Source organism: Caretta caretta, chromosome 17 (assembly GCF_965140235.1).
Source record: "Caretta caretta isolate rCarCar2 chromosome 17, rCarCar1.hap1, whole genome shotgun sequence".
Lineage (NCBI taxonomy): Eukaryota > Metazoa > Chordata > Testudines > Cheloniidae > Caretta > Caretta caretta.
In genome coordinates this window covers 8,378,651-8,402,510 of record NC_134222.1, presented here as the reverse complement: position 1 = coordinate 8,402,510, position 23,860 = coordinate 8,378,651, and the positions used below count along the sequence as shown (strand labels likewise).

Below are 23,860 nucleotides of genomic sequence, written 5' to 3'. Positions count from 1 at the left end.
GCTACTTCACTATTTGAAATGTTTGCAAACTGTTTTGTCCACGATGATCAAGGTAGCTCCACCACAGAAACAGCACAGATCGTATTAGTTTGTCCATTGAGGGCCGATCAAATCGGATGTTAGGTTTGGGGTCCAGACACCGCTTGTAGTTCATGGGGTTTTTTTGTTATGAAGCCAGTGAAGCTTCAGACAAAAATGCCTTCTAGTGGTGTCAGCATTTGCATTGTCAACCTTTGTTTTCAGGGTGTTATAAGCAGTCCATAAAAAATTCACCCACAACTGAAACTGGCCATATATTAATTCCCCAGCCCAGGAGACTAAAAAGACATCAAGTACGCTAAATTTTCAAGCAAATAATATCCATCTGGTTCCTAAATTGTAAGAGAACCAGCATTCCTGCTCCCCAAAACAATTAGGGGTTGCACTTACTCTTTTTGTGCTCTTTCCTCCAACTCCAAAATCCTATTTTGAGCGGGATACATTTTTCTGATCCCTATTCAGTAATTTTTTTCTCACCCCACATAACAGTGGGCTGCATATTAAAAAATCTTTCAAACAGTCTCTGGCTATTACCAGTCAAAAGCCCCACAGAAATTCATTCTGCACCACTACCAATAAATCCCCTCCCAGATACACACACAGCAGAAACCCGGCTCAAATAAACAAATCTAGCACTGTATCCCAAAAGCCATAAACCTCAGGGTCAGATGGGACCACAAGAGGGAGTGAGTGCTGGGCTTGAGGGAGCCCTTCACAGACTAACCTGCAAGAGGATTCTGGTACCATGCAACTACTGTGATGGGGCATGGAGGGGGTGTTGGAGGGAGACCGATCAGACCTTTTAAAGTGAGCTGATAATGATCAATATTAATCCAGCAGCTGGGTGGGGGCTTTGATCAAGTGGTTCTATATTAGATAAGGGTTCCTATAGTGAAACCAAGGAAGAGCAATGAACCAGTATCTGAAAAACACGGTCTGACTGATTTAAGGAGGTACTCTCATAAAGCCTGTACCTATTCACTCTCTGCACTATTCAGACCAGAAGCCCAGCTCTCACTGATATTTATTCAGGCTTCCTCTCCCCTATTGCTGCACTGTATCTTGCAAGATCAGTACCTTAATGCGTGATCCAACTCCCATGCAAGCGGACGTACGTCAGTGGGACTGAATGAGGCTCTTGGTGCAGATCTAATGTACATGGCAGTGCTTGTGGCTATATCAGTACGCATGAGGGCTGGAGCCTCCATTCTATTTAAAATAGCGGCCTGTGTACCTGAGAGGTCACGCAGAAGGCAACTGTGTGGCGTGTACTCTGCGTGGCACACGGGAGGGCTGCCTTCAGGCCTGGTGTACGTGAAATGTAACAAAGGGACTCAGGCCAGGAGAGCAGAGGTGGGCTGCCTTTCTCTGCTCCTGGGCTTTCTTTAAAGGGAGTTGAGGTGGGCCACAGAGAGTGGGATTCCTGTGATGCCTGAGGAACTTATCTCTGTGGGTGTTATCCTGTTGCTATTTCAAGGCCCTGGCTCCAGGAAGGAGAGACAGACCGGGGCTTCCTTGCTTCTGAGACACGAGCAGAGTTTTACAGCTTGTAGGGCTAAATCCTGGCCCTGAGCAAGTGAGCCGTATGCGAGGGACCTTACTGCCGCCTTAAGGGTGTTGTAGGGTTCTTATTGCTGCAGGCCTCCCTGTAGGGGACTGGCTTGGCTGGCAAGTCCACACAGGTACTGATCCAGAAGCTCTGCCCTTCAGCCCTTAGCCCCTCTGATTGCCAGGATGGGAAGAAAGTCCACAGTGCACAGCTCCACGTTGCACATAAGATACAGACTCCCTCCTGCTAGCTCCCTTGCACATCAGAACCACCCCAGTTCTGCTGCCTACAAGGTCTCCAATGCCTGCAAGAGGTTGGGAAGGGAAGCAAGATTTACCCCTTGTGCTGGCGGCAGATACTTTTATTTCTTCTTCACCTGGGACAGGAAAGCACAGGATCAACCAGAGAGTAATAATCATCTGATCATCACTGACAGTAATCTGTGTGATTATAGCTCTCTTCCTCTGATCAGTAAGAATAACTGCTCTCCTCTTGGGACCTGAAACGCACTGCTGGAGCCAGGTGGAATATTCACAAGCCAAGTGAAACTCACCATCTCAAGCCAAGTGAATCTCAAGCCAAATGAAACTCACCAACTTCCATTGCAAACCCAGATTCCACCCCTAAACTCCCCAAGGCCCATGAAGCTCCAGGGTTCTAAGTGACATGAGCGCTGAGTAAAATGAATCACCTAAGCAAAACGGAGACAGGAAAATTCCCCACCTCAGGGTTCAACTCAGTCCTATGACCCTGGGTGTGGACTCCAGCATCCCCCAAATCCTTGCCCCCACCTATGTCTCGTAAACAGCATCTGATGGCCGCCTTTACTTAAATCTTCAGCAGTGGAAAGCTTCTTGCCTATGCTGGGCTCCTCCTCGTAGGTCATTTAATTGGCTGTTTATCCTGAGTCAAACCTAGCGCTGGAGGAATCTGCCTCTTAAGCCCCGGCCTTAGTCTAACAAAACTCTGTGGTTAAAGGCCATCAGGAGCTGAAGTTTTCATGGCTGGGCTGGAGCTGATGCTGGGCTAGTTGCCCTCGAAAACATGGAAAAGCCAATAAAACATTTCCCAGGCTCTACAAGTTGGTGGCCAAACAATAGTCAGGTCCAATAAACAGACTTTTATATTAGGGTGATAGCACTACAAAAAGCACAAGCCCATTGACAGTGCTTCTTCTGCAGGCTCCTATCAGCGCAGGCTGCAGTGGGGTGGTGGGCAGGGAAGACGGGGGAGAAATAAAATCTCTTTACACTGGAGCTACTTCAAGCTGTGGAACTACAAGGGGGGGAGAGGGAACAATGGATCCAACTTTACAAAAGATGTCCGACCTTTCCGTAAACCATGAACTCTGACTACATTAGGAAGATCTCTGAGGGCCTTCTCTGTCCCAAGTCTTTGCAAGAGGAAAGCATTATATTCTGGGGCAGAAAACAGCTGCTGTGTTTGCAAGATAGCTTATGATTTTTCTAGCTGATGGCAAAGATCACAGGATTTCCAAAAGATCACTGGCAATCAGCACCATACCAAACACAAGGACAGGTTAGAGAAATATATGCCAGGGATGGTCTAGGCCAGGGTTCTCAAACTGGGTGTTGTGATCCCTCAGGAGGTCACAAGATTATTACATGGGGGGTTGTGAGCTGTCAGCCACCACCCTCAAACCCCACTTCACCTCCATTATTTATAATAGTGTTAAATATAAAAAAAGGTGTTTTTAATTTATAAGGGGGGTCACACTCAGAGGCTTGCTGTGTAAAAGGGTCACCAGTACAAAAGTTTGAGAACCACTGGTCTAGGCATACTTAATTCTACCAGAGCATGAGGGATAGATTAGATGACCTATTAAGGTCCCTTCCAGACCTATGTTTCTAGGATTCTAATGGATCATGTGTCCTTTGAACACCTGCAAAGGGCTCAGTATAGGACAGTGGGCAGTCCCTGTTTCAAATCGTTTACAGGCTAGAAGGAGAATTTTTCAAAAAGGGGATTAATGATTGTGGATGTCTCCATTTTTGGGTGCCCAATCCGAGACACTTAAAGGCCTTGATTTTTCAGGAAGTGCTGAGCACCCACGCTCTGAAAATCAGGCCCCTTTAAGGGATCTCAGACTCCATAGCCACTCAGAAAACATTTAATCCGGATGCACTGGGCAACCCTTGGGTGGGGAGGACTGAGCATAGATTTGTGTTTCCTGTTTGTACAAACTATGTTACAAACTCGCTTCTTGTGGGGCATTGTGAAAACCCTTCAATAAGCATGTGAGGAGAAAAGAGTGAGCAGGTGAATGGGTGTGGGAGGCACCTTATGAGCATGGAGGCTGCCTGGGCAAAGCCTAAAATATGGCATCTTCTACTAGGCTTCTTATACGAACATAGCTAAGAACGGTGTGTTCTGCTCTAAAACTACTGAGTGCTCTTGGGTGCTAAAAGCCAATCAAGATATTTAGGGGACACCGTTAATAATAATAATAATAATTAATAATTAATAAGTTAATAATCATCCCAGCATTTTTCAGTGTTTTATGGACATTACATATTTAATCCACCCACGTAAGTGAAAGTATCTGCCTGGCATTAGTGCTGTATCACTGATAGTAATGACCCCCATTGAGTGGAAGGGGAAATTCAAGGCAGAATAATTGAGTGGCTTAATGTCAGAGCCAAGAGAAGAACTGAGTTAGTCCCATGCTTAGACCACCTGGCTGCACAATACGCTTTATTTCAGTGGTGTAGGACCCACCTAAAAGCTAAGGGTATGATTGTCCTTATCACATACGCGTACTAGCTCTCAGCAAGCTAGTTTGAGTATAAAGAGAGTAGCCATTCTGGGTAGTGGCAGCGGAGGCATGGCTGAGCTGTCCCAAGTACATACCCACCAGTTTCAGGTGGATTTTTACATGCTCAGGCAGGCTTCTGCTCCCCAGCCAGTGCTCCTGCAGCTATCCTGATGTTTATACTCATGCTCGCTCTCAGCGAGCTACCACAAGTATGTGTATATATACGAGCAAGGGAATCACATCCTAACTCGTCGTGTAGACATGACCCTAGTGCAATGTTAGCAATTATTCGCTTCCTCACCATGTAGATACTTCCCACACAGCTAAAGCTGCTGTTTCTCTGAAATTGACCAAGCTGTACAATCTCTTTCTCCCTTGAACCTATCTAAAAAATTCAACTTAGCACGAATGTCAAGACTGCCATCTTTCTTACCACCCATGGATGCAGTGTTGCCAGCTCTCATTATTTTATCATGTCTTGCAATATTTGGTGTTTTTTCTTAAAGCCCCAGCACCTGGAGTCATGTGATTATGTGAAAATCTCAGTTTTTTTGTTTTTTACTTAAAACAAAACTTCTTACTCTCACAGGGGCAGAAGAAAGCTTGAAAATATAAATTCTAAAGGCTCAAAAACCAGAAGGCAAATAAAAAGAACCCCAAATGCATCACTTTAAAAGAATATAATGTTTAAGCCAATCACATTATTGGCCGGGGGGAGCAGGAAGGGGCTAACTCATGATTTTTGAGACCCAGGGTTGGAAATATTGTGATTTTTGTGTTTGTAACAGAATCAGTCCTTGTGGAAAAACCCTACTATATTTAATAGAGATTGAAACAACTGTCTAGGATTTAACAGAGTATAACATCCCTAGTGCAGAATTTTATAGTATTGCTTAAACCTCTAGAAAGACACTCCTTCTCTATAAAATACTACCAGTGTTTAGAGTAATTTCTATAGAATCCTATTACATTTCTATAAAACATTATTGGTTTGTTCCGTAATAAGTTAGATAGGGCTTTTCCATAAGGAACCAAATCGTATTTTTGCTTCCTACTAAAGAAAACAGGAGCTGTCTATCATTTATAGATTTTTTTTTTTTTTAAATATCACTTTCCCCCCTTCTTGGTTTTATCTCCCCTCCCATTGTTTAAATAATTTGTCAGATTTTCTGACCCAACAGCAGTTGGAACACACTTTGCATGTGGTTAGGAATACAGGACAAGAATGTGTGTGACAGTGATTTAGTTGAGTAATGTTTACCCTGTTCGTGGCTGGGACAGTCACTCAGACTGGCAAATGTCTACCTGCCAAAGAACATTCTTCCATTATCAGGGATGGGAGAGTTGCTGGGGAAAAACCAGGAGCCAAAGTCATCACAGGAGGATTCCTAACTGTTCAACATGTTTAACCAGCTGAAAATCTAAAGAAAAAGATTGAGAGAGGCCTTTTCATGTTCATTCTGGACTCGTTTGTTGGGCAGTGTGTGAAGAATCATACAGATTCTCTCCAGAGGTGGTTGCATTTCGGTGGTGGGTGGGTGCATATGTGTCAGTTCGGTGCTTCCTCAGTGGGTGGTGATGGAACTAGATGACCTCTAGAGTTGACTTCCAACTCTACGTTTCTATGCTAATTTTTAAAGGAGGAAAAATGTCATGTCAGATCATTCTAATCCACCATCATTCATTTTTCTTTCACCACCATTGATTGATAGGGTTTTAAGGCCAGAAGGAACCATTAATGATCATTTAGTTCTTAAACTTTTACCCACTGATTTCTGCATCAAGCCCACCAACTTGTGGTTGAACTAACCCATATTACGACCCTTGGGCCTTTCTCCCCTTGGCTGAAATAATGACCAAAGTGAAACTTCGCCCAAACTTTTTCAAATTTCTTGTGACATTTGTATAAGATCCTTTGTCCTCTCCAACCACCCCATTATCTTTCAGTTTTGCTACCTCTGTACTGCTCGGTTCTGTCCAGAAGCAGGCGTATCAGAAGGCTCTCAAAGAAATCCACTAAGTTTCCAGGCTAGGTTTGTAGCCCCAGGCAGCTCAACTAGTGCAGAGCTGCACATAAGCCACCTGATGCATCTCCAAGTTGAACGTTTTAGTTGCCTTCCACGTGGACTGTAGGGAATCTTATTTTTCTCGTTTATACGGGGCTGCCACTAAGTTGCCCTAAATGCTTAGGACAGTTGTGATTTCCTTAGGTCCTTCTCACATGAAGAGCCTGATATTTTCACAGCTCCTTGTCACTTCAATATCTGTGAAATTCAGGATTTGCGATGTTGTGTAGCCATCATACAATGCTGGGACATGTCATGTCAAAGCTGCAATCAGCTCTTCTACAATTCGTCCATAGCTCCCAATCACAGCCCTTGTGGTGCAGGTCATTAAGAAAGGAAGGTAGGTAGGTAGGTTAGTGGGGGGACAGGATGGTAATGAGGCTTGCAGTAGAGCTGTACAAATAACTGATGTTGTTTGTTTGTTTGTTTTTTGGTTGGCTGGCCATTCTGAAAAATTGAGGGCAAAATATTTAGTGTTAACCAAACATGAATTTTTTTTGTTGTTGAAATTTTCAGTGAAACAAAACACTCAAAAAAAAAAAAAAGTTACAGAGCAAATGATACATTTTGTTCGACCAAAAAACAAAATGTTTCGTTTGTTTTTTTGAGCTTTTTAAAGCATTTTTAAAATGAAATTGAAGTGCATTACCAAACAAAAAGTCTTTTCAAATTGCAAAATCAAAATGGTTCATCTTGAAAATGTCGAAATAAAATGTTTCAATGTCTTGGGATTTGGGGGGGGAGGTTATTATCAACGGAGATGATTTTGGTGAATTTGACATGAATTTGCAAAATATTGCAGCTGCCCATGCTGTATCTGTTCTGTGAATAGACAGAGGCAATCAAGCTCCAGGGCTGCCAGTCCTGTACCTATCATAACCAGTCAGTTCAATCTCCCCAGAGAGTGTATTAAACCTGTTTGTTATATGTAGCGCTTGACTGTTTATAATAAATGGCTTTTATGCTGCATTTGCCAAGGTGGCCTCGTAAAAGCAGCTTTTGTTTCCAGTGGGTTTCCTCAGTTAATTATTTGTGATCAGCTGTAGATGCCTTCCAATGACACACTACAGGTCCTATGGTTATCAATGCAGGGGATTTTTTAGCCAAATTAAATATATTTATACTGAAGCATTGTGCTAATTCCAGACTGGATTGTTGGTGCATGTAGACTTTGATGGGCTGAGATGTCCTCTTCCCTTTGGAGCTGTCATTCTTTTATTTCCCTGACACGATCTGTTACTCATAAGTGTCTCAAGACTGAGTCAGGAGGGGAAACGTGATTCATAAAGGCCTGAAAGGGAAGTCAGAACCAGACTGCACTTGGCTGCTAGGAAAACTTTTTGATAGCTGAGAGAATCAGGAGCTGAAGGCCGGAGGAGGGGGAATAGTCATCTCATGGGACACAGATTCACTCACCTCACTGTCCAAACCAGTACATGACAGGAGTGTGCAGCTGTATCTATAGCTATTACTGTGGGTATGTCTATGCTGCAGTCATGGGACCTGACTTGTACCTGAGCTACTTTTAACGTTGCTAGCTTGGGTACTGGAGCCGTGAAGCCATAACCGCACAGTCTTAAGCATGGCCCGTCCAGAACCCTGGGGAATTACTCGCTGGCTAGCCCATGCTGAAGCATGCGTTGCTGTGGCTTTGCTGCTCAGGGGCCCAGGCTAGCTAGCTCAGGGATGTCAACTCAAGCTGCAGTCATGATCGCAGCGTAGACTCTTGGTTTTTACTGGTTTTCACCCAAATTTTAGACCATTTAAGTACATGAAAATACTGATTATGGTAAGAAAATCCAGTACGTAACATTAGGTAATGTGGTCATAATAAGTTAGTCAAAGCGTAAATGCAAGGCCGTCTGCTAAAGTAAAGCAATGTGGTGGGAAATACATACACGTGCGTGCATGGTACATGTGTGTACATACTGTTAATATATGTAAACTATACATTCAACTGCTTTGACTTTCAGTACTCTTATTTTTCTCTTATTTGATGCTTTTTTCTGTCCTCCTGTTCCCCAGTATTAACCCTGATATTTACCAGGAACACTGAAGTTAATTTTTGGCCCTGATTGTCCCCCATTTTTTAAATGTTGTCATAAACACTTACAAGTTCCTGAGTACGTTACCTTGTTTGCAGTTGTAGCCTAGTTGAGGGGAGGGGTTCCTTTCCTGTTACAGTGGGGAGAGTGTCCATGTCATTAGAAACATCATCACAAGTAATTCTCTTTGGCACGTTGGGTTGTCTCAGCAGAGAGGCGCAGATACCAGGGTGAAGGGTACGCTGCAACTGGCTTCCCAGTGGGTGGACCCTTGCACCCACGCAGACCCCATTGAAGCCAGTGGTGCTCTTGGATGTTGCTGGGGTACATCTGCACAGATCTCACCTCAGGATCAGGGTCCAAGATAGCAAGGCCAAGAACTGAATTGACATGAAATGCCCTCTTGCCCTGAGAGATGGCCCAGCCACAAGGAGAGGGGCGGTCACAGGTGGAACAAGGTGGTGAATCTTGCTCGGCTAGTCTCCATTGTGCAGTTAAATAGAGGCCTTGAGTCACCAGGGCGCCAGTCTGGCATCTTGCACCAGGACTAAAATTAAAAGCATTTCTAGTGACATAAGTACTGGGTTCAGGGGAATCTGGGAAGTGAGTGCTGGTGTTCTTCCTGTGTGAGTCCCCACGCCTGCTGTCAAGTCTGCAGTTAAATAACAGCAGCTGGGACTAGATCAGAGGTGACATCGTTTTTCCATGTGCTTTCCTGCAAGTCCTTGACTAGCTTTGGCCTTCTCCGCTTAGGTTGTCTTTACAACCCATTTTGGGACAGAACTTTGACTGACAGTAAAATAAACGCTGGGCCTTTGACTCCTGGATGCATGCCAGCTTGTCAGCACGCATTGTGTACTTTCTCTCTTGTTGGCTTTCTAGCTTTTACTGTTTCGGGGGGGGTTGTAAACATCTGTGGAAAGGTGGCTCTTGCACAAAAGCTCTCCATCAAGGGTTTTACAGCCCTGAAACGCCTCTCAGCCCAGCAATGAATACATGTTGCATAAAGTGCAATTAGACAGGCTTAAACAGTGCTGTGCATATTCTGAGCACTCTCGTTCTGCCTGTCACTGGTCCAATGCAATAGATGGCGTGACTGCAGAGTAGTGGGTAACCTGTCTAAAAGAACAGGTGGTGTAAAAGCAAATCCCAATGCAACAAGGGCAACATATTTTAAACCAACGTGGTTTACAGTTGCCTTCTGAGTTTTGGTTGCTGGCTTTTTTGCATGCAAAATGCTGCATTTGCACATAGGAATCGCACTTGCATGCACAAATTGTGGGTGGCAAGACATCCAACTGTCTGATTTACACAAGTAAATAATCATGAAAACTAAATTGCAGGTGCAATTATTGAGACCTGGCTGAGGGCACCTTGGAAACTTTGCCCTAACCTGAATTCTGGAAGAGAGGGGAGAAACATTCCCTAATTCTGGCTAGCAAAGCACCTAGCACTGGATTCCGTGCATCACCGATTTGCTTGGACTCTTTTTAACATGGTCATGAAATAACTCTTTGCTAGAAGGAAGAGCATTATGGATAACTGCATGTGATTGAGCAGCCCGAACACTCCTGCCTTTACTTCAGAATTCCTACATCTGTGCCATCAAAACGAGAGATTTAAAAGCAAATGCAAAGCAAATTAAATTGATTCAAACCAGGTCTGAGAAAGTAAGTGCAAAACAAATCAAAACCACTCTGAGACCCGGATTCTAAGTGATACAGAAGACACAACTGAGCAGAGCTAAGGCGCAAAAGATTTCAAGCCCCTTGCCCAATGTCTTGTTCTCACTGCTTTTGTCGTCAGTGATTAGAGAGATGAAGCAAACCCAAAACTTACCCCCAACTTTCCACCTGCCCAAACATTGTGGGTTCATATACAATTTTTCCCATCTCTTGTGGTGCATGGATAGGAGTTCTACTGTTCTCAATCAGCGTAGAAGATTAAAAACAGACCCAAAGCAAATCTCTGGCTCTGAAGAGCTCTATCTCATGAGTTTTTGGAGTGTTAGGAATTGAGGTCCCGCTTGAGCCCATCTCGTGTGTTCCTTGTAAGAAAACAACACCAGTAATGAGGCCTGGTGTTTTTGCAAGCACACATGTAAGACTAGTAACAAAGGCACAGAGCAACAAGATCATGAACTATCGTGGCCGCCTTGGTAACGGATGTACAGATGTCTCTGTCTATGCGGTATCAGAAGAGTTTTATCCCTGGTGTCTTTTATTATTATTGTTATTGTTTATTTTAAATAAAAGCCATGAAAAATGTCCTTTTTTCTCCCCAGAAATGTCACCATCTCATGCTGACTTGTTGTTTGCTGCTGTTTTAACCTGTCGTATATAATGAAAATGCTTTATGACTAGAGTTGCCAACCCTCCCGGATTGGCTGGGAGTCTCCCAGAATTGGAATCAATCTCCCGGTGGCTACTGAAACCAATCTGGGAGATTTTAATAGGTTGCTAAAAGTTTGGTCAGCAGTGCAGAGAGGCTAAGGCAGGCTCCCTACCTGCCCTGGCTCCGCATGGTTCCCAGAAGCGACCAGCATATCCCTCTGGCTCCTAGATGCAGGGATGTCCACAGGGGCTCTGCACGCTGCTCCCGCCCTGAGTGCCGACTCTGCAGCTCCCATTGGCTGGGAACCGCGGCCAATGAGAGCTGCAGGGGCGGCGCCTGCAGGCAGGGGCAGCACGCAGAGCCACCTTGCTGTCCCTGGGCCTAGGTGCTGACATGCTGGTCTTTCCCGGGAGTCACCCGGGGTAAGCACCACCTGCTTGGAGACTGCACTCCCTCCTGCACCCCAATCCCCTCCCTCAGCTCCCTCCTGCACTCAAACTCCCTCCCAGAGCCTGTACCCCACAGCCCTTGTGCATCCCAACCCCCTGCCCCAGGCTCAGCCTAGAGCCCCCCTCCCACACTCCGAACCCCCTCAGCTCCAGCCCAGCCCAGTGAAAGTGAGTGAGAGTGGGGGAGAGAGAGCGATGGAGGGAGGAGGGATGAAATGAGTGGGGGGGGGGGCCTCCAAGAAGGGGCAGGGCCTCCAAGAAGGGGCGGGGCAAGGGTTTTTCGGTTTGTGCAATTAAACAGTTGGCAACCCTATTTATGACTGTCTGGCTGATGGGGGTTGTTAATACACTGCTCTTGGCCTTGTTTTTGCAGGAGTCCGATACAGCCAGCAGGGGAACAATGAGGTCACTTCCTCTTCGACAATCAGTCACCACGGCAACAACGCCATGGTGACCACCAGCCAGTCCGTCCTACAGCAGGTTTCTCCAGCAGGGTTGGACCCGGGCCACAATTTACTCTCACCTGATGGTAAAATGGTGAGTACACCTGGCCTATTGTAGTTCCAAAGCTGATAAGATAAGAGGGCCCAGCAGGCAAAACAAACAAGACTTTTTTTTTTCTTTTTTTTTTAAAGTTTCACACAAGGCCCACGTTAAACAATGAAGCATTGTAGGGCTGGGGGGCGGGGTAAAATAAATCCCAGCTGCCATGAGTCAAAGGCAGCGCTTGGACCAGAGCTTTCCCCGCCAGGTAGTGGTGTACGTTCTGAACCCAGCCAATAAACCTGACACAGGACCGTTCTCATTTTATTGATTGAATGCCTTGTAAAGTAGCACAGAGGGTGGATCACTGTTTGTTTTTTGCTGACGCTGACATTCGTGTTGATAAAATGCTCATTCATTTTTTTTTTCTCCTTAAGCCCTCCAAAGTTCTAAGTTTCACCAGGGAAGCAGTTCCTTTACAAGCAAGCCCCTTCCCCTCTCTGACCCCAACACACACACACGGACAAACACACACAGACGCATCCCGGGTAACACCTACACTCGTAACCTGCTGCTCGATGTGTGTTACTGGTCCTCCTCCGCACCTGGTTCACGGAGGATGGGAATCTGTTACCGCTCAAGCTGAGCGGAATAGTTTTGGCCAAAGCTTTTTCTTTTTCATTTTTTTCTTCATTTTTTCCGGGGGGTTGGGGGGGCAAAAAATACAGATTTGTTGACACCAAAACATTTTGCCAATTCATGTCGATTTCACCTAATTGTCTGAAAATCTTTAAAAAATTGAAATGTTTTTCCTTTTTTCAGTTTGAAAGGGCCTTTTTTATATCAGAATCATCTCTCTTTTTTTAAGACATTCAAAAACAGTTCAGAACGGTGGATAGCTAAACAAAATGTTTCAATTGACCCAAAATGAAAATGTTTTTCAACTTCAATTTCCCAAAAAATTTCAAAAAAACCTCTGGCTTTGGTCTGACCCAATTTTATTTTTTAACATTTTGAAAATGCCAAGCTCTAATTACAGACCCAGTAAACAAGGCTCTGTAGTTCAAGCTGTAGCAGCTTATGCATTTAACTCTGGAGGTCCCCATTCAACTCCCCAATGTGTTAATTAGATGGTGACCTGCAGTGTTGTCTTGGTCCCATGGTATTCGAGAGACAAGATGGGTGAGGTAATCTCTCTTATTGAACTAGCTTCTGTTGGTGAGAGAGACAAGATGGTGGCCCACACGCAGGCTTTTGAAATATAAATGAGTCCTGGTCATAATATAGATTAGGACAATGGGAACTGGCTTCAGGTACTTCCCTAATGAGAGCCTTGAAAAAAGGTATGGGGCAATGGTAATAAATATCAGTGGGCCCAAGCTACAGAATTTGAATCCAGATTCCTAACAACTTCCTACAGTGAAGCCTTTGAATCTGAATGTTAGGTTTGACTCTCACTGCAAAGAGAGATCTGGATTTTTCAAATGACGCCCTATGTTCAGATTTCACATGCCCCAAAAATTTGGGAGATGCATTTCTAAGCAGATCACGAATAATAATAAAAAATAATCCAGAAGAATAGATGACACATCAGGCATTAAAAATCAATGAATAAAATGACTGATAAGGCATTGTGAGCCTTTCCTTTTAAAACTCAGGAGAGTATTCTGAAGTAGTAGCCCAAACACCTTATTTATTTTATTGTATTGCAGTAACAGCTAGGAACCCCAGTCACAGAGAGGAACTACGTGGTGATAGGCGCTGTACAAACAGAATAAAGACTGTCCCTGCCCCCAAAGAGTTTACAGTCTCCGTATAAGACAAGAAACCACAGGCGCCGACTTTTTCCGGCGCTGGTGGGTGCTTGCCCCCACCCCGGCCCTGCCCCGGCCCCATTCCAACTCCTTCCCCAAAGTCCCCACCCCAACTCCGCCCCCTCCATGCCCCTATTGGACCCCTCCCCAAATCCCAGCCCCGCCTCCTCCCCGAGCATGCCGTGTTCACCCTCCTCTCCCCCCGCCCTCCCAACACTTGCTGCTGCGAAATGGCTGTTTTGCGGCGCAAGTGCTGGGAGCCTGGGGGAGAAGCAGGACTCAGTGGCGTGCTCAGGGGAGAAGGCAGAGGTGAGCTGGGGTGGGGCAGGGGCACCAATTTTTCCCCATGGGTGCTCCAGCCCCGGAGCAGCCACAGAGTCAGGGCCTATGCAAGAGACCGCAGGTGCTTAGACAGACAGACAGATGGAGGAAGCACAATTAGATGAGATTGGTCAGCATGATGATAGCCAGTGGTCTCTGCACTCTAGCTGCCTAACTGTTAACAAGGTTTCTGTAGCCCATCACAGCCAAGGAGAGCTTTCTGGAAGGATTTGGAGGAGGACAATGAGGTCGTTTTGCAGATGTTTACAGGCAGCTCCTCCCAAGTGTGAGGGGCAGCATGGGAAAAAGCACGCCGGTGCTTGTTTGAAATTGAACAAGTTACAGCAGAAATGGAACCAATTTTAACCATCACAGAAACATGTACAGCAGTAAAAGCTTTTACCCAGCTTGACACAGTGCTCAACCAGCCCCTTTAAGTGTAGGATGTACAGCACCATCAACAACATTTATGGTCCTCCATTCGTATGGAGCTGTTATCTAGTTTATGTCTGATCTCCTCCACAGAGCTAGCTAGTGCTTGCAAGTTATTTAACACAAATATGCTGTGGGCTGTCGTTTCCAGTGTGTAAACATGTTTCTCTAATATCTCATATCAAATTAACAACAGCCAAGGAAGTCATTGCGGCTTAAAATAATGTTGTTGTTTGAGGCACATGCTATTGAACCTATAAGGAGTTTGGGCTTGTCATTGTTTTATGACAGTGGAAGGTTGTTTTAATGATGTGGTTTGAATACTTTCTTGGTCACGTGATCTCTAGCGGTTTCTTTTGGTTCAAGTTTTTGGTCCTAATCTCAAGTTTGAAATTAGCCCAAACTGCAAGAGACTTCCATGGTTTTGTGACTGATTGTTTGACTTGCACACCTGCTGTGGTGTAAGCTGGCCTTGAGGAACTTTTTGAAGAGGGAAAATATCGGATAAGAAAATCTGACTCATTCTCATGTTCTGAAATCCACTGATATATTTGTTTCAATTAAAGATAGGCCCATCTCAAGCTCACATGTGCAAGATACACTCGTAAACTGAGGCCAAAAATTTCACACCGGGGACCCCGAAGTGTCTCCTAAATCCATACTGAGGTATCTAAATAAAACTGGACTGATTTTTCAAAGGGATGAGCACCTGCGACTCCCATCAGCATCAGTGGAATTTGTGGATGTTCAGCACTTCTGATAATTAGACTGGTTTTGTTTAGGTACCTGAATCCTTGCCTGCATCAGGGACCCCAATTTCAGCCACTGGTGCAAACCCTCACCATTGCAGACAAGGAAAGCCACAATATGCACTGGGAAAGCTTATTGTGATGTCAAGCAGTTGGCCTTGTCTGCACCAGGGTTTGCAATAGTGCAGTTATAGTGATGGCTGTAAGTGGGACATATCTCCCCTCCAGACCAGGCCTAAACAACCTCATTTCAGGCACCCATGTATAAGCAGTTGGGTTGCTGTCTGAAACATCAAGACCTCGATTCAGCAAGACGTTCACATAAGCATGTGTCGTAACTTTGAGCACATGAGCAGTCCCCTTGAAGTCCATGAGACAAGTCACACACTTAAAGTTGGGCATTTACTTATGTCCCTTGCTGAATTGGATCCTAAACCTAACCAGAGTCACTTAACTAGCATTCCTCCACCATATAGCCTGTTTCAGTATTGCCAGCTGCAGCAGTTCAAAAATCATGAGTCTGGCCCCCTAAAATGATGAAACTGGCTTAAAAATTCATGAAATTTTTAAAAATAATACATGTGGGGTCTGTTCTTTGCCTTCTGTATTTTTAACCTTTATTATTCAAATTTTTCACCTTTCCTTTGTAACCAGAGAGCTAGAAAGTTATTGGGTTTTTTGTGCTTTATTTTATTTTTTTTTAATGAAACCTCTGACTCTCCCATAATCACATGACTCCAGGATCTGAGGCTTTAAGAATAAAACACTAAATACCAAGAAAATTGCAATGAACTCTCAAGAATTGGCGACATTGCTGTTTACTCAGAAAAGGCCTGGGCAAAAAGATGAGTTTTTGCAGTGTGACTTGAGGATCCAAAATTTAGGATCTGGTAGACTGATGGGAGCAGTGGAAGCAGGTTTCCTGAAATGCCTCTCTCTGTTGCTGTTGTGGTTTATTTAACTGTGCTGCAGTAGCACCTAGGAACCCCAGTCATGGATCAGGACCTCATCGTGCTAGGCACTGTACAAACATAGAACAAAAAGAGAGTTCCTGTCCCAGAGAGCTTCCAACTGATGTAAACTGTGGAGTCCCCCCGACTGACTGGATCACTTTCCATGAGATGATTTTGCTTGTCTTTTCTGTGAAACAGCCTCATCATGCATGAAGGGAGTCATTTCTGTATGGCTGGCCCTAGCCAAAGTCACTTTTGTTTGTCTAGGAGCTGTTTGGTCACCCAGCTCCTGTCCATTGCACCTCTGACGTCTGTTGTCCCTTTTGGTTTCTTGACAGATCTCTGTTTCGGGAGGTGGGCTGCCCCCTGTAAGTACCCTGACCAATATCCACAGCTTGCCCCATCACAACCCACAACAGTCCCAGAACCTCATCATGACACCGCTCTCTGGCGTCATGGCAATCGCGCAAAGTAAGTGCCTCACCACTCTCTAGTTTCAGTACGCTCCTGTTGATGGGGCTTTTATCCCCTTGGCTGGTATGTTTAGAAGCAGTATGTGAGTAACTTCCGTTCTGCAGCTCTGAATCCCCCCTCCTCTGTGGTTCCAGTTGGGTACAGTAATGTTCTTCATTCCAGCACTGGTGCACTTTGTGGTCTTGCCGCATGCTATGGTGTTTCGCCACCAAGTTCAGAGGGGAAGGGAAGCAGTGGCTCTGTGTCATGAGTGAAATCCTGGCCCTGTTGAAGACAATGGGAGTTTTGCCATTAAATTCAGTGGGTCCAGGATTTCACCCAGTGTGTTCAAGACCTGATCTGACCAGCTGCTCTAGGCATAAACTATGAGGAACTCCATTGAAAGCTGTGAAAACAGATGTATTTGAGAGGGGGATAAAACCCTTTGATTTTCCTTTACTAGGGTTTACTGCACACCCTGCTGTACTGCAGAGAGAAGCAGACAGCATACAGCACAACCCTTGTGGGTATCTCCAATGTATGAAGATAACATTCATCTCAATTTTTATTCCACTGCAGCAGCTGTCTCTGTTTCTGATTCCACCTGCACTGAAATCTTGACATGTTGTTTCGTTCTCTTCTGTTCTCATAGGTCTAAATACTTCCCAGGCACAGAGCGTCCCTGTTATCAACAGTGTTGCCGGAAGTCTGGCAGCTTTACAACCCGTCCAGTTTTCCCAGCAGCTACACAGTCCTCATCAACAGCCACTCATGCAGCAGTCGCCCAGCCATATGACACAGCAGCCTTTTATGGCCACAGTGACGCAGCTGCAGAATTCACACAGTAAGGATCTTGTCAGGTATTTGTTGAGGCCTGAAGGGAAGGATTTAGCTGCATTATAACTGCCAATTGTCATAAATACATTTTGAATTAACTTTGCTTTCTCCCCTCCCTGCCCTCTCCACCCCTCCAGTTCGTTGATTCGAACTCATGACTGGGGTCATCTTCTCCTGCAGGTGTTAGGACATTCCCTTTCCAAAGTAGATTGATTCAGGGGGGAATCTCAGACTCTCCAGCCCTAAAACAGTCAGATAAAAAGGCTGCACTATGGAAGAATTTTTAATCCCAGAGAGCACAGGGGAATGAAAACACCAGAACTTCACCTTTCAGGACTATGTGAGAACCCAAAGAGGAAATTACTCAGTTTTCATCAGAGGGAACCAACACAGGGCAATTAATGCTGCCCACTCCCCATTGTTACACCCCTCCCGTCTCACCCTTCCATAGTACATGTATTTGCTCCTCTTTTAGAATACAGAGTGCACCTTCCCTCTGCATAAACTTATTCCTCATCCCCAGTCTGCAAATCCAGGAGCCAAATTCTGCTCTCGTTCACGGGCATAAATTCAGAATAATGTCAGCGGAGTTATTCTGGATTTACACCAGAGCAGAATTTGTTTGAGGATCTTCTGTTTGTGTCCCCATAGCGCCTGTGCTTGCCTGTAGTGTGCTATCCAAGGAAATTTTGAGTTCTTCTCTAACCGCAATTGATAGGACCACCCTTTTAAGGTACACTCAACATGATTATTGGAGTTAGGGGGCCAGGCAGGTGTTGAAAAATAAACAGGTTTAGCTCTGTGGACATTTGGGCAGGCGACAGATGATAACTTTTTCCATATGGCTGTATTTATTGGCATGGGCTTTCAAAGAGAGTCAGTAAAAATCCATAAGATTTAGGTGCCTAACTCCCTTAGTCTCCTTGACAATCCCAACCATTTCCTTTTACTTCTTATGGTCTTTGCACTTCGGGGAGGAAGTTAGAACATAGGTATGTGGGGGAGGATGAACTACCTGTATGTTCTTCAAATGATGCCTTTGTTTTTATGTCTGTTGATGTTTTTTCAGTTGAGTTTTTCTCATATTATAGTTCTATGAACAAAAATTTTCAGATTGTGTCCAATACATTTACACTCTCATGATCATTTAAAAAAAACAACAACTTTATGACCTAGATTAGAGTAAGAAATCTTTTGTGTCCAGGGTTTCCTTCCCCAAATTATTGGGGAATCATGTTCTGCAAGATGCTTAAATGTACAATGCGGTTGAGATGCCTAATTGCATAATATAAGTGAATTGCAATTTTACTATTTTCCAAGACCCCAGTCTAATTGTAAACTAGTGTATGCTCCCGTTATGTTTATTGCATTTTCAGGTGTAGTTTACCTGTAGCATGTTCTCAGGCTTAAGAACAAATCTTTTAAAACATCCTTGCCTTGGTGATAAAAAGTCAGTAAGCAGGCTGGCCTGGTCCTTGTGACTAACAAGGTGTTTTGCCAAATGGAATACATGGCCTTTATACCTGGCTTTTAGTTTTTCCAGGCAGCCAGGGGCCTCATTTAACTAAAGAATAAGCCTTTGGCCAACTGAGGAGTAGCAGAGACTGTGAGGGGAAGACTCTTCCAATTCTTCTTGGCCAGCTGGTTGGTGAATATAACATAGGTCCTTGAACTGAGGTTTGACAGCAGCAGCAGATGGAGTATCTTGCGAAACACTAAAGCTGGTCAGAAAAGGAGGTGGGGTGTATGTATGTTTTCCACAGAAAATTTGGATTTTGTGCAAAATATTTTGTCCAAAAACTAAAATAGTTAGATTGTGAAATACCACTGTGGTGCCTCATGGGAGTTGTAGTTCAGGAACCTCATGCATCCATTCCTCTCTCCACTAGGGTCCCTGGTTAGACTACATCTCCCAAGATGCATCATTGTCTCATCTTGATGAGAGGAGGTAGTACCTCATGGCAGTTATATGGTAGTAGTGCACCATGGGATATGAAGTTTGTCTGAGGAGACCAGCCATAGAGAAGAATTAAAGCATGAGGAACCTGAACTACAATTCTCATGAGGCACTACAGCAGCATTTCATAACTGAAATATTTCAGTTTTGGGGAATTCCATTATTTGATAAAAAATCCAAAATTTCTTCAGAAAGCAGACTTTTTTTGCAAAAAAAACAATTTTCTATCGAACGGTTTTTGACAAGCCCTTCAAAACAACCAACCAGAGTTAAGAATTATTTTTACCTTTTTCCTGTCTGAGGAGAACAGAATGGGAAGTTGCTTCACACTTTTCAGCTGGACAAAGAGCTTGCTTCTTAATGATCATGAGGCATTCCAATTCCCGGTCAGCCTGGTAAACAAAACTCCCACTGACTTCATCTAGGATATTTTCCTGCACTGCCTCCAATGCTCTTGTCCAGCACTCCTTCTCATTGTCTGGCTTGTACATTTGGTTCTCCAGCAGAATGGCCTCCCAGAAAGTGGTTTGAGGGTCTACAGCTGTTGGATCAAACCAGGCCATTTTAATCTTTAATCTCTCCGCTTGCTGCTGCAGAGAAATCAGGTGGATTCTCCAGACCTCTAAGGAGGATGCAGAGCACTCCTTCTTATTTGTTTTTCCAAAAAAAGCCCCCACAAATGTGTTGAAAACCTTTTGGCTTGACTGCTTTGCATCTGCATGAAGACTGTAGACATTTATATGATTGCTGTCTGTCCTCTTCATTTTCATAGTGTATGCACACAAGCAGGAGCCTCCCCAGTATTCCCACACTTCCCGGTTTCCATCAGCCATGGTGGTCACAGATACCAGCAGCATCAGTACATTAACCAATATGTCTTCCAATAAACAGGTAATGGCGCATACTGGGAAAGTGGGATAGGATTCTCTCAGTGTGAACGGTTCAGGGTGTACTTCCCTGGTACGCCTGCTACTGCTAATGGGAGTTTAATCCAATACATCTGGTGGTGAATAAACCCCAGTGTCTGCTTCTCAGTTCCACTGTTCTAAGAGTGATATTCAGGGACCACATCAGAATTCACAAAAGCTGATCCAAAGGCCTGTGTGTTGCTGTTTGTGGATAGTGTTGGATATTCAGCCCTAAATACCAGGATGACTGGTGCATAATATAAATCACAGCAGCTGAATGTTTTGCGTGGAAATTAATGGGTGGTCTCAGGATTGTTCATAGTGCACAAGTGTCCATGTTGGTAACTGGCATTCTTAATGGCAGACTCAAAGGAGAGGGCCCAGCGTGAATGGGCTGTGGAGAGTGAGCTATTCACCTACCTCTATATGTGATCCCAGAGCAGAGTTAAGGCATGTTGGCAGATCTGTTTAGGGGAAAGCTTGTCCTCGCATGGCTTGGGCTGTGCCTATTCAGTGTATATATGGAGGACTTCACTCCAGTCTCCAGAGCTCTCAGCCCAACACCTGTCACCCATTGTGAATCCAGTTCATTTTCTTCTTAAAACCTGGCCCCAAAAATGACTAGCATGAAGATGTAACACCAAGCTGTGTTGATTTATTATGACTCGTTTTAAAAAGCATAAGGTAGGTGTCAAGGTTCCTTCTCCACTCTGAACTCTAGGGTACAGATGTGGGGATCTGCATGAAAGACCCCCTAAGCTTATTCTTACCAGCTTAGGTTAAAAACTTCCTCAAGGTACAAACTTTGCCTTGTCCTTGAATCCTATGCTGCCACCACCAAGCGTGTTAACCAAAGAACAGGGAAAGAGCCCACTTGGAGACGTCTTCCCCCCAAAATATCCCCTCAAGCCCTACACCCCCTTTCCTGGGGAAGGCTTGATAAAAATCCTCACCAATTTGCATAGGTGAACACAGACCCAAACCCTTGGATCTTAAGAACAATGAAAAAGCAATCAGGATCTTAAAAGAAGAATTTTAATTAAAGAAAAAGTAAAAGAATCACCTCTGTAAAATCAGAATGGTAAATACCTTACAGGGTAATCAGATTCAAAACATAGAGAATCCTTCTAGGCAAAACCTTAAGTTACAAAAAGACCCCAAAACAGGAATATACATTCCATTCAGCACAGCTATTTTACCAGCCATTAAACAAAAGGAAATCTAATGCATTTCTAGTTAGATTGCTTACTAACTTTTTACAGCAGTTCTGAAGAGCATTCCTGATCTGTTCCCAGCAAAAGCATCACACAGACGGACAGACCCTTTGTTCCCGCTCCCCCCCCAGCTTTGAAAGTATCTTGTCTCCTCATTGGTCATTTTGGTCAGGTGCCAGCAAGGTTATCCTATCTTCTTAACCCTTTACAGGTGAAAGGGTTTTGCCTCTGGCCAGGATGGATTTTATAGCACTGTGGACAGAAAGGTGGTTACCCTTCCCTTTATATTTATGACAGTAGGTGAGGGTAATACCTTTTTATTGGACCAACTTCTGGTGGTGAAAGAGCTACACAGAGTTCTTCTTCAGGTCTGGGAAAGATACTCAGAGTGTCACACCAGCTAAATATAAGATGGAACAGATTGTTTAGCATAAGTAGTTAACACACAGATTCTAAGACCATGTAAGATGAAGTGGCCCATTAACACCCCTGTAGTCATAGGATAAAGAGGGAGATTAGTGGGTTACAGATTGTTGTAATAAATCATAAATCCTGTGTCTTTATGAAGACCATGATTTTTAGTGTCTAGCAAAGTTATGAATTCAAGCTCCCAGGCTTGTCTTTTGAAGGTGGTATGCAGAGCCTTTGATAAGTGCAGCAAAGTCAATGGACAAGTTCATCTCTGGCATAACTCCATCAAAGTCAATTTAACTTCCTTGAATCAAAATGATTTTTTGCTGTTTTGTTGTCATTCAAGGCTTACTGAAAATGACTCCAATGAATGATCATATTGAGAGACCGGCTCTAAACTGTAAGCGAGACAAGGTAGTGTAACTGTCAGAGTCATTGGAGTTACACTAAATGTACATGAGTGGAAATGAGATCAGAATCTGGGGCCAGATCCTCAGCTTGTGTGTATCAGCATTGAAATTATTGGGCCAAATCCCCAGCTGGTAAAAACTGTCACAGCTCCATTGAAGTCAATAGAGCTATGCTGATTTATACCAGCTGTGAATCTGGTCCCTAGTCCCCAAACTTTTATTGGAATCACACCAGATTTACACCAGTGAAGGTGAATCAGGCCCTACCTTTTTAGTGTCCAGATCAGACAATAGCCCCTTTCAAAAAAAAAAAAAAAGTGCTCTGGGGACTGTGGGAAATATGTGGCCCTTATTGATTACTAGATAAATAGGAGACAACCTTGAACTTGTATTCAGATAAACTTCTTTTTGCTAAGCTCTGACGGTGGGAAGAGAAAAATCTTTGCAACAAATGCACAGCAAATAATGTTTGGAATTGCTGCCCAGGTTCATCTTCATTGATGCCCTTAAAGTTTCCATGCAAGGATGGCAGAGGGAAGGATCTGCCACTATTAAAAATGAGAAGAAACAGGGTTGTGTAAGACCGACCCAAGACAATGACCCAGACGCACAGCTGGTGTAAACTGATGCAACTCCATTGGAGTCAGTGGGCCAGATCCCCAGTGGGTGTGATTTGGCGGCATTCCTTTGAAGTCAAGGGAGATACACTTATGCCAGCTGACGATCTGGCCCCGGGTGTGGGACCCGCCACAGAACCTTTCTCTCACAAAATGGAAGGTGAAAGTGTAATTCCAAATCCCACTGCCCCTGCGACTCCTGTCAGGTTTCCCACTCTTTGTAGTGTGCAGGGAAAACATTTATCTGTGCCCACAAATCTCAATCAGTCGGGCAATCAGGCGCATCAGCACTCCTAGGGAATACCATTTCCTTTGAAAGGCTTTATCAATCCATCTGGTGTGCGCTCAGCCCTAACTTCTCTCTTGATTAATTATCCTGGCTTACCCCTAGTTGACTTTGATGCTTGCCTGTTGAAACAAGCCCTCTGAATACAGGAAATGTTCTTTTAATCAAAATAGCGCACGATGCTACCCGCTAGGCCTGTCATGGAGCCTAATGACGGCTTATGCCCTTCGTTGGAGAGAATGATCAGCTACCTTGAAGCATGGCTGGCCAAGATAATCAAGCCACTCTTTTCCCCTCCCTCCCCCCCCACTATTTTACTTGAATTTTTTTAATGTACTCTTGTTTTATCCCATGCAAACAAGCGCTGAGCATAATAAGCAAATACCATGTTACTCAACCATAGCACCTGATCATGCAAATTGTACTGAGCATAGAATGAAATTTCTCCATGGGCACAGGCCTGGCACCAGGCAAGTGAACCACTTAAGACCCATTTTAAGTCCACAAGAGTAGGGCTAGAGTGGGAGTTGAGTGATGCAAGGGTCTGTGCATTGGAATAAATTTCACCCTCAGCAGTCCCAAAGCTCATTATTAAGTGTCCGGGTCCAAGTATGCATAGATGGGCCTGCTTTTCTATAATCCATTCTGCAAGCACCATTTGACCTTTAGGGGCAAAGGCAAGAAATAATTTTCATCTTAAATATCATTGATTTTTTTTTTCATTGCAACCTACTGCTTTTAGCAAGAGGTGAGCAGA

At 44.3% G+C, this 23,860-nt stretch overlaps 1 protein-coding gene across 10 annotated transcripts in view; it reads left to right on the top strand.

Moving 5' to 3' along the window:
• The window catches only part of HNF1B (HNF1 homeobox B), an 81,214-nt gene that overhangs the window by 33,747 nt on the left and 23,607 nt on the right, over positions 1 to 23,860 (top strand). For 7 of the 10 annotated variants that reach the window (XR_012665307.1, XR_012665308.1, XM_048824161.2 and 4 more), the window contains 4 exons: positions 11,632 to 11,795; positions 16,349 to 16,481; positions 17,116 to 17,307; positions 20,030 to 20,148. Coding sequence is in view for 7 of the 10 variants with exons in the window: in XM_048824161.2 (XP_048680118.1) it covers positions 11,632 to 11,795; positions 16,349 to 16,481; positions 17,116 to 17,307; positions 20,030 to 20,148 (608 nt within the window). In the remaining 3 variants the exon portion in view is untranslated. Of the gene's footprint in view, positions 1 to 11,631; positions 11,796 to 16,348; positions 16,482 to 17,115; positions 17,324 to 20,029; positions 20,149 to 23,860 lie in introns of all 10 variants that reach the window. The other 3 variants (XR_012665309.1, XM_075120676.1, XM_075120675.1) reach the window with 1 other exon arrangement.